We start from the raw sequence: 10430 nt of genomic DNA on the forward strand, positions 1-10430 counted from the left end.
TCTAGGTAAATATACAGAGATATCCTTTTGGTATTTGTGGAAACTTAGCAGGAAGTTTCATTTTATGATTTAAAAAATGTTAATTGTCCCCCATGAATGGGGGAAATTTAGGACAACTCAAAATTTTCAGAATCATAAAATGAAACTTCCTGATAGGATTGCATGACCACCAAAAGGATATCTCAGGATATTCACTTAGTAAAATATTAGATGGGGAGGTTCTTGACTTTTTATTCACCCTGTATAATTGTAGTTGATGATTAAGTGGTCAAAGAATGATAATGTTTTACATAAACTGACAAGGAGTAAGTTTTGTATAACAGCAAAGTCATTAGTCTATGACACTTATAGTCAATTATCTCCTTTTTAGCGAATTTCCCATATAGGGAATATTTAGCGAATTTCCCATATAGGGAATAAGCTATTACCGTAGTACTCATGGTAAGACCTGGACGCGGGGACCGATTTTTTTTTTCGTTTTGAGGTCCCCTAGAGGCCAAAAACACCATCCGTTCAAATTCATATATATATATATATATTTATATATTTATATATTTATATATATATATATATATATATATATATATATGTGTCCGTCAGCACGATAACTCGAGCAAAAATGATCCGATTTGGATGAAATTTGGTACAAATGTGTAAACGTACGTTTATTCGAACGAGTTCGCGATCCAGCATGATCGGACCATGGGAACGGGGGGTTTACGGGGGGTTTTATGGGGTAAAAATAGGTTTTTCCTATTTTTGACCCAAAAAACATAAAATTTAGCAATTTCTTTCCAAACCATTTTGTAGAGCTTAAAAAAACAAATAATTTAGTATATTGAAGCGTTATTATGTGCCTAATAGTTACGGAGAAAATTCCAAAAAATTGTAAATTTAAAATTCCCATGTTATTCTTATGGGGAATAAGTAAACTGTTGTAGTTTGCTTGTTTGTGAACATATTTTGATCAAATTTGGAAAATGTTTTTATTTCTCACTACCTATTCACATTTTACAAACAAAAAAAAGTTTTACCCTCCTTGATGCAGCAAACCTAAGTACTTGTTAAACTAATTCTATTTAAATCAAGAATAAATGTTATATTTTTAAGTAGACATTTCAGTGTAAATCCAATCAGTCAAATGGAAATTCGCTTAGTCTGCAGGTTTGCTGCGGCGGGGGTATTAATCCTTCCTCGCATTTAAACCAAGCCTGTTTATTTCAAGAAATGTTTGGGTCGCAATAGGTAATCTACAATCTTAGCTACTCATACTGTGGTGTTAACAAATATGGACTGCAATAATATGGTTCAACTCAGAAACTCTTGGTAATATATGTAACTTTGCTCTTGAATTTAGAGTAATAGGTTAAGGAAATAATCAAACTTTTGTAAACATAAATAGGACATGTATTTAATAATAATGTTGCATTATTTTGATGGTTTACTATGTCAACATTTTCAGAGTGAAAATTCAATGCTGAAGAGGCAGATTGAGAATCTGGAAAAAGAAACAAAAAATGAAGCATTCTTTCGGGGTTCATGTGTTAAAAAACAGTCCAAAATGCAAGCAACAATTGATTCCTTGGTCAAGTAAGTTTTCTTGTTAGCATCAATTGTTAGTTGGTTGTTGGTTGTTAAAATAATCATAATTTAGCGAGTTTGTTCATTTCTAACTGGTTTTCTTTACAGTCAAATGCGAACTCTTGAAAAAGAATATAAGGATGTAGAGAGAAAATCAAATGAAACTCTTTCTATTGGGAAGAAAAACAATCTTGTCATTGAGAATAAAGATATGACTATCAAGCAATGCAGAGAGAAAGAACACATGTTGACAGCTCAAATCACAGCTTTGAGTAGTGAGTATTTATCGTTTTATCCTTAATAAAACGGTTTTAGCAATCTGAATCATACTCTTTCCTGTTAGCTTGTCCATGACTCTTATCATAGCACATGGGGAAGAAAGTGAGAGTAACTTTGATAATTGAGTGGAGAGAAGCGAAGCTCTTTGGCATCAACTTCAATGCAATCTTTATAACACTTAATCTCAATAACGGATGAACATATTTTTGCCAAACTTTCCAAGGTTGTTTTGTCAAATGTATGGATGGTTTAGACGTAACCAATTTCAATTTTCGATAATGTCTATATAGTGGGGTCGTATAGCTGCATATAGTGGCAGAATATTTCAGTTCTGGCAGACAGGCTGCAATTTTAGGTGGTTATAGTATACAAGTTTCTGAACCTAAAACCGCCCAGACCCCAATTTTTAAGGACCTCGGTCGTCCGTAATGACGTCATCAAAATGGCGGCCGTAAGAGGATGCTGGGTCCCCATGAATTGGCTATAACGACCGAATGCGTTAACCGATTTTCATGAAATTTGGCACACAAGTGCTTGAATACATTATCTCGGCCTGGGTTGAAAATGGTCAAGTTTCATCAAGTCCTTTCAAAATGGCGGCTGATCAAAACTATAAAAAATTATGAGGAAAATAATTGTGAATTGTTTTATACAGGGAGAGTTTTAAAAGAGTTCCCCCCTTTTAACACTTGTATACATTTCTTAAGATATCAACTTTGAACCATGTCAGATCATTGTAGAGTAGCAAGAACTTCATTTTGACTGGGTTTACATTTTTGGCCGCCATCTTGGATCCGCCATTTTGGAAACAAAGTTATTTTTTCAAACGTAAAGATAGGGTTGTGACCCACCATTTCAAACAAAACCTTTACGTTGAATACGATGCTGCAATCCGTTTAAAAAAATGTTGATCCATTCTAAAGTTATGAGAACTTTTTATAACTTTATTTTTAGTCCATTATAACATTGTGCATTTACAAACTAAGGCCATAATCTCAAAATAGTGCTAGTGAAAGATAAGTGGACACCACCATTCATTGTTGACCTATTTTAACTCGGTTATGACGGATGTATTTTTTTCAGCCGCCATCTTAGATCCGCCATTTTGAAATGTGATCAATTATTTTAAATATGAAGGTGGTGTTGTGACCCATCATTTTGAACTACTTTTTTATGTTGAATTCAATGCCGCAATCCGTTTTTCATTGTCATGTTTGGTTTTTGAAATATTGACTTTTTAAATAAAAATAATTGTTATATTTTATCAAGAAAGCTTGAAAACAAAAAACGGATACAATAAAAACTAGTCGAAATGAAGTAATCGCTACTCTACAATTATCTGACGTGGTTCGGAGTTGATATCTTAAGAAAAGTATAAAAAAGTAGGGGGGGAACTCATTTAAAACTCACCCTGTATAAAACAATTCACAATTATTTTCCTCATAATTTTTTTAGTTTTTAATGGCCGCCATTTTGAAATGACTTGATGAAACTTGACCATTTTCAACCCAGGCCGACATAATGTATTCAAGCACTTGTGTGCCAAATTTCATGAAAATCGGTTCACGCATTCGGTCGTTATAGCCAATTCATGGGGACCCAGCATCCTCTTACGGCCGCCATTTTGATGACGTCATTACGGACGACCGAGGTCCTTAAAAATTGGGGTCTGGGCGGTTTTAGGTTCAGAAACTTGTATACTATAACCACCTAAAATTGCAGCCTGTCTGCCAGAACTGAAATATTTTCCTGCTACCCAACCTGACTAATATATTTTCAAAGGGAAAAAATTTGGATGATGACATCTGATCAAATAATACAGAGAAAGTATTAGGTGGCAATTTGGAAATGACCACTGATCGAATACATGGTGGAATGAAAATATACCATTTTCCTTCCACCATGGATCAAATAGGTACAGTCATAGATATACTTTCTTAGGTACAGTATTTAACAGATTTTATTTAAGTAGCTAAATTTGGTTAATAACAAATAACATTTTATCTTAAACAATTTGTCAGTGAATCACATTCATGCATCCATCTCATAAATGGCAAACTTAAACAGGTCCACGTCGTAGGAAGTGGTGAAGAAAGCAGTAAAGTCTGGCAGTGTGGAGTGTGGGAACCATTTGTGACAGTTACATTAATGTATCTGCAATACTATAATGCTATCGGAAGGATGGGAATCAGGTCCACGACATAGGAAGTAGTAAAGGCTAGCAATATGCGGAGTGTGGGAACGCTTTGGGGTAGTTAAATTAAAGTATCTAAAATACTAAAATGCTATGGGAAGGAAGGGAAACAGGTCCATGACGTAGGAACCTTGTGGTGTGTGGGAACCGTCTGTGGCAGTTAAATTAATGTATCTGCAATCTTAAAATGTTCTAGGAAGGGAGAGAAACAGGTCCACGATGTTGGAAATTGCTAAGGAAATTTTAAAAGCTAAAGGTACTGAATGTGGGAACCCTTTGTGGCAGTTAGATCAATGTATCGGCAATCCTAAAATGCTATGGGAAGGGGGGGAAAACATGTCCACGAAGTTGGGAGTGGTGAAGGAAGTAGTAAAGGCTAGCAGTGCAGAATGTTGGAACGTATTTTGTATTATATACACATTTTCATTTATTACTTTATTAAAACCCATGAAACATTATTGCTCCGCTCAACTGGCTTTCACTGCTATCATCTGCTATGAAAGAAATCCTAGTTTAATGGAAAAACAACAAAAGTTGTAAAAACTTGTAAACCTTGACTTTTACAGCAATATGGGTAGCACTCTATGCATACTCTATGCTCCAAACAGTAGTGCTCTGTGGTTTCATATTATTTTTTGCTATAAATATCTAAGTTTTATTTTTTTAGGTGAAATTAAAACTTTGAAGCTAAACGAGAGTACAAATAAGCCAGTTGAACAAACCTATGTGAGAGATATCATGAAAGAGGTATATATTTCAAGTTCATTTAATTATGTTAAAAATATATAAATAATTTCAAACATGGCATATTTTTTTTAACTATCAGATTGCAGTGAAAATGTTTTCAACTTTGTGAGTGTTATGTCAAAAATAAGATGAATTGAGGATCATTTTAAAACCAAGGTTTGTTAGTGGCGTTTCTGTGTAGCACTCAGTATAATTTATTATAAGTCTTCAATAGGCATGAGTTTTTGTTGATTATTCATTGGCCGTTGGCTATAGTTTCTTTTCAATTTTATCATTATCATATATTTTACTATGACTAACTTTGCAATCATACAACTTAGCATCCAATAGTCAAGGGCATGATTCTAAGGGAAGCTTCTTATATACTAATTATACAGAATATTAATGTACCACATCTTTGTCTACTTCTATCTAAAAGCCAAGCAGATAAATTTTCAGTTTGCACTTTTATATTTGAAAACTTAGTGGTATTCAAAATTTTCAGTGGCAAAATTCAACAAATGAAATGAGTATGAGGATAAAAAACTACGAGAGGGAATCAGAAGTCCTTCATCAATCTTTGGACACGGCCCTCAAAGATATGTTAAAACTTCAACGGTTTGAAGAAGTAGCAAACAATAAAGTAAGGTGAGATTTTGTTTAGATTCTTTTGCTGTTGACAGCAAATTACGGCACATGTTAAAAATTCACTTCCTAGCCTAAGCATTGTTTTGAAATGTACTCATTTATAAACAACAAAAACAACAAGAGGAGCACCTCAATAACAAGAGGTTTCCCTAATCCTTCAGACTCTTCTTATTGAAGTTATTGTATTAAAATCCAATTTGGCTCTACAGTTATCTAGTCCATACACTTTTTTACAACTTACAATGGCTTATGGGGTGATTAATACCCAGCCATTCATTGCAGCCTGTGAAAATTAAATGCAGTTACAAAAAAAAGGTTGGTCTAGATACAGTAATTGAAATCCCAACAGTCGGTTGGTAAAAAATTATTATTTTTTACCAACCGACTGTTACAGAGTGATACAGAATACAGAACAGTAATACAGAGTGATGAAAAATTTTTCATAACTCATCTGTATTCGAAAATAGCCCATTTCCAGACAGCTGAGATCTTCAAAAATCGTCAATTTCCATACACCAAAAACAAATAGTGTCAGCTGACTTTTACTGTCATAAATATTACTTTCGCTACACAAACAATACTTTGCGTGACATCAACAAAGTACAACTGAAGTTACAACTAAAGTTTTAAGTTTGATGAAGTGGTTTTTTTTCATCCTGATAAAAAGTATCGTTCAATACTCGTCACAAAAGTCCCATTTCGGGGCTCAATAGTGTTCTTCGACTCGCATGTAAAACACTATCTCGCCCCAAAATGGGTAACTTTCGTTACTAGTAGTGAAATATACGTACTATACTACTACAGAAACAACATCGGGGAATTGAGCTGGTGTTGTGGAAGTGTGCAGACTTTGGACACTTTTCATGAGGTTTTTTTTCATGAGGTTCCAGGTTCAAATCCTGCCCAATACCAATGACCTTTAGCTATATAATCATAAAGGAATTCTTCAGTTCTAGTCTGGAATAAAGTGTAAAATGGTTTCTGGTATTGGATGGACATAAACATTATTGCAACATTGAGACTTTTTGTAAGAGATGCCTACTAGTAAATGTACACTATGTAATAGCTTAATAAATTATATAATTTGTCTCAGAGATTTGGAGGCTCGTCTGCAAGATGTGATGAACAGAGACAGCAAAAGATGTACAGACTGTAGTGTACAGACAGATCTAACATCAGCTATAGATGTGGGCTGTCAGGCTGACAAGGTAGAGGTTGGCAGCTCTGCTACACAAACCGACTATGTGGACCAACAGGTAAGGCTTAGCAAATTATTAACCCATAAATTCTAAGGCTCCGGGGTACGGTACACCATAGGAATTACTACCAAACAATAGGAAAATTTTACAATTTTTTAGAAATCAACACAACTACTGGAGCTGTTAATGACAATATCAAATTGAATAAACTTTATTTGTTGACATAAAGCTTGTAATAAATCTGTACACAATAGACACAGTTGAATTTTGCTTCACCTTCTGCAGATTTGCTACGGTGACTTATTGCTCCATGGGATACAATACAACACTAAACTGCTCCAATGCTTCCAATCCTTGTTTGTAACTTATCAATTATCAATAGGGTCGCCACCTTAGGGTAAATCCCTGTGTACATCTGACTACCCTTTTTCTCATTAGAAGGTGGTCTGAAAAACGTTCCTTAGGGCCGAGGTATTACAGGTGAATATTCCAGGTGAGTTGTTGTTATAAATCTTACTCCAAGGTACTTCAACTCCTTCTGACCCTTATTGTTTGTATTTTTTAGATCAAAGATAAAGATGATTCAAAGGCGATACCAGAGAAAAAGACCAGCATCAGCGATTTAAATATTCCTGTTTCATCCTTTTCTACTACTCTATCAACTCCAAGTTTCAAGGTGGGATTTCTTTTATAGCCTACACAATTGTTTTAGGGTTTTACTTTTAATACTAGGCCTACTAACTCTCTGTCTTACTTTTTCGTTTACCCACAGAGAAGCAAGGTACAGAGGAATCACGCTTATGGGACAACTGTGTGATTTCAAATCTGGTATGTTGTGGCGGAAATGCACTTGTGACTAAGGGGGGGGGGGAGGTGGCGTGCGGAACTTTGCTCTAGACACCAGCACTAGTGCTAGACACCACTTGTGTGCCATGGAGTGTATCCTATGTTACTCTGTGGTTTACCATTAGGTCCTCATGTGAGATTGTAAAACAGAGGGTTTTTATAATTTAATGTTTAACCATTCCAGAGTTGTAAAAATAGATTGGTAGGTATCATCAGTGAATACAAAAATATTGGTTGGAAAAACATTCTGAGTGATATAACCTCATTGTAGCCATCCTAAAAAAACATTACATTTTGCAAACATTACATTAGCCACATTGAAACAACTAATTATTCCAGAAAAAAAATCCATGCCTATCCATATGACTATTGTTTTAACATTAAATATTTCTTGTCACTATTTCTATTACTGTTTTAGGATAGTTGATTCATACAATTTACAAAACAAAGCTCTACTTAAGTAAACTTATTCCTTAAAACAAGGTGTTATAAGAATAAGTCTAACTTCAACTTGATAAGTAATGTTTTGGCTTTGACTTCATAGTTTAGCATTAGCTGTATACATGTTCATTTTTCACTGATTTCTCTTTTCAGTATTCCAGTAGCTCTGTCAGCCAGCTGATATCCAGGTACCAGAAGGAGAAGGCAAGACAAGAGTCTGAGGAAGCTGAGTTGATGCTGTCTCAGTCACAAGACATCAGTGTTCTCCCCACACAGCTCAACTTGAATCTACCCAAATAAATAAACTGAAAACAACCTAAGTTGTGGGAGAAATCTGATTTAATAGTGTTTGTTTTGTTAACTTTTGTGGTTATGCATAACATTAGATATAACTGAATAAGGGATAAAGAGTAGGTATTTAGTTAAGATGTATTATCTATCTTTTGTTTGTAATAAATACTTAAATTAATATAATTTTAAGGTTGTATGTGATTGATATGTTTGTAACTGTAATCATAATACATCAAACCCAGGTAGGCTAATATGATATAAATGTTGTTTTTAAAATATGTTACTGTGCTCATTTTCCTTCACAATTAAACATACAAGCTATAAATCTGCTTCAAAAGATCTTTAAGGGGCGCAGGCTGAAAAAACTTCTCCAATACTTTTTCTCCAATACACCCAAATAGGCTAGCTAGTCATTATTAACTTAATCCAGGTTGAGTATTGATGCATTCTTGTTTAACAGAGATCATTGCAAGAGAGCTACTACGCTTTCAAGTTTCAAATGACAACCACATACAAATGTAAAAGGCTTGCTGTTACTTTACATTTATTATTTAGGATAGGAGGGGTTTACATTTTTTTGACTCAAGTGTGGGACTCCCTGAGATGGATTGCCATTATACTACGCATGGAAGACTACCATCTACCTAAATACATCATATTGATGTCAGAGGCCGGGCAGGCAATTTTCCAGTCTTGGATACTCGGTTTTTGGAAGTCTTTCAATCAGTGCAAGATTTGGTTGGAACGGGTTACCAGTGTAAACCAATGTACCAGTTCACACCAGATATGGACATTAGAACCCCTCATTTCTGCCGTTTTGTTCACTTAAGCGTTCGTTCTTAACCGACTGACAAGATGACTGAAACTGAGTAGTGAGGAACAGACTGACTCAGTTGCCAAAGATAAACATGTATCCCTGTTTATTGTATAGCCCAATATTTGGTCAAAATCTCCACCTCTTCATAAAGAGTTATTTCTATTATCTTGTGAAAATGCCAGGGTTACTGTTAAACATTTTAATGAACTGAAGCTTGCAGACAACCCCTATTTCGGTAACCTACATAAATAATAGTTTCCTACAGTTACCTGACAAATTGGGCTTCCTTGCTCTGATTATAGGACACAAAATAGCTAATTGCTGCATTTACTTACTTTTGACACACGCATCTTTTTTGCTGCACTCCAGTATTCCAACCAAACAACTCAAAACTGTGTGCTTTTATTAGCTACTACGTAATATATGTTCACTTGGAAATAGTTGGCAACACTTGAAGTTACTACAACAACAATCTGCTGGTGCAGCGTTTCCTATTTTGTTCAACGCTTGGATTTAACATAAAAAACGTTTATATGATTTAGTAACTGTAGGAAAAATATAATGTGTAACGCGAGTGCATTAGTGCAAAGTGACTTTGCTGCACTCAAGGAACTTTCAACACTCGCCTGCGGCTCGTACGCAAACATTTCTCTTATGTGCAGCAAAGTGGAGAATTGCCATACCATTTTCACTCATTCCACACTAATCTCCATTCATACTTGACTTAAAATGCCAACCTTTGTATGGTCACCATTTCAAAGAAAAGTATTAAAGTACCACTTCACACTCGCACCATGGTTGAAGGAAAATACATAAGTGTGCTAGCTATTCCCGTCCCGTCATATGCTGACGTCACCCAGATAGCAAACAAAAAATCACCTGATTGTATTGTCATATATTTGTTTTTATATATTTGTTTTGATTTTATTGTTATTGTTTATATATTTTTTTTCTAAATGGTGAAATGGTGTTTGCAATCTAGGTGGCGACAGCATATGATGGGAGTAGCACACGTATGTATTTTCCTTCCACCATGACTTTGCACACTAGTTACACAAATAACTATAACTATAATATGTTTTTGCCTTCTTATAGAAAAAATAATACAAAATATAAATATTAATTAAGAGATTGTCTTAAGTGAAATGTTGGAGCTGAGAAGATTGAAGCCTTAAAGCATCTTCAGAGGGCTCTAAAACAAATGACATTTTCAAAAGAACCCCTAGTTTAATGCTAGAAAAGTACTGTTGCAGTTGTGTTATGTACTAAACAACTAAAAATTGAAAGTTTAAAGAAGAAAACAGTGTATTTAGAAACGCTGGAGCACCGTTCCATATCATATGAATTCAATGCAAAAGTGGTAGGATTGGAATTAAGTTAATTGAAATAATACCAACGTAGGCACTTT

The 10430-nt window shown here is 34.7% G+C and overlaps 1 protein-coding gene across 1 annotated transcript; it reads left to right on the forward strand.

The window, feature by feature from the left end:
• Positions 1–1722: 1722 nt before the first annotated feature.
• LOC128999256 (uncharacterized) lies at positions 1723–8279 on the forward strand. The gene is made up of 6 exons (XM_054425652.1): positions 1723–1856; positions 4722–4801; positions 5286–5428; positions 6522–6684; positions 7193–7303; positions 8068–8279. The coding sequence occupies exons 1-6, from the start codon at positions 1793–1795 to the stop codon at positions 8212–8214; spliced, it is 708 nt and encodes a 235-aa protein (XP_054281627.1). The 5' UTR covers positions 1723–1792; the 3' UTR covers positions 8215–8279.
• Positions 8280–10430: the final 2151 nt, after the last annotated feature.

This window comes from Macrosteles quadrilineatus, unplaced genomic scaffold (genome assembly GCF_028750875.1).
Source record: "Macrosteles quadrilineatus isolate MER2022 unplaced genomic scaffold, UCM_ALF_1.0 Scaffold_8__2_contigs__length_117827958, whole genome shotgun sequence".
Taxonomy (NCBI): Eukaryota; Metazoa; Arthropoda; class Insecta; order Hemiptera; family Cicadellidae; genus Macrosteles; species Macrosteles quadrilineatus.

What these genes read in the sequence shown, in the direction of transcription:
- LOC128999256 (XM_054425652.1), top strand. Translation starts at nt 1,793, where the DNA reads ATGACTATCAAGCAATGCAGAGAGAAAGAACACATGTTGACAGCTCAA. An exon ending in TCAAATCACAGCTTTGAGTA is followed by an intron (nt 1,857 to 4,721) that starts GTGAGTATTTAT and finishes TTATTTTTTTAG; the next exon opens with GTGAAATTAAAACTTTGAAG. An exon ending in TATCAACTCCAAGTTTCAAG is followed by an intron (nt 7,304 to 8,067) that starts GTGGGATTTCTT and finishes TTCTCTTTTCAG; the next exon opens with TATTCCAGTAGCTCTGTCAG.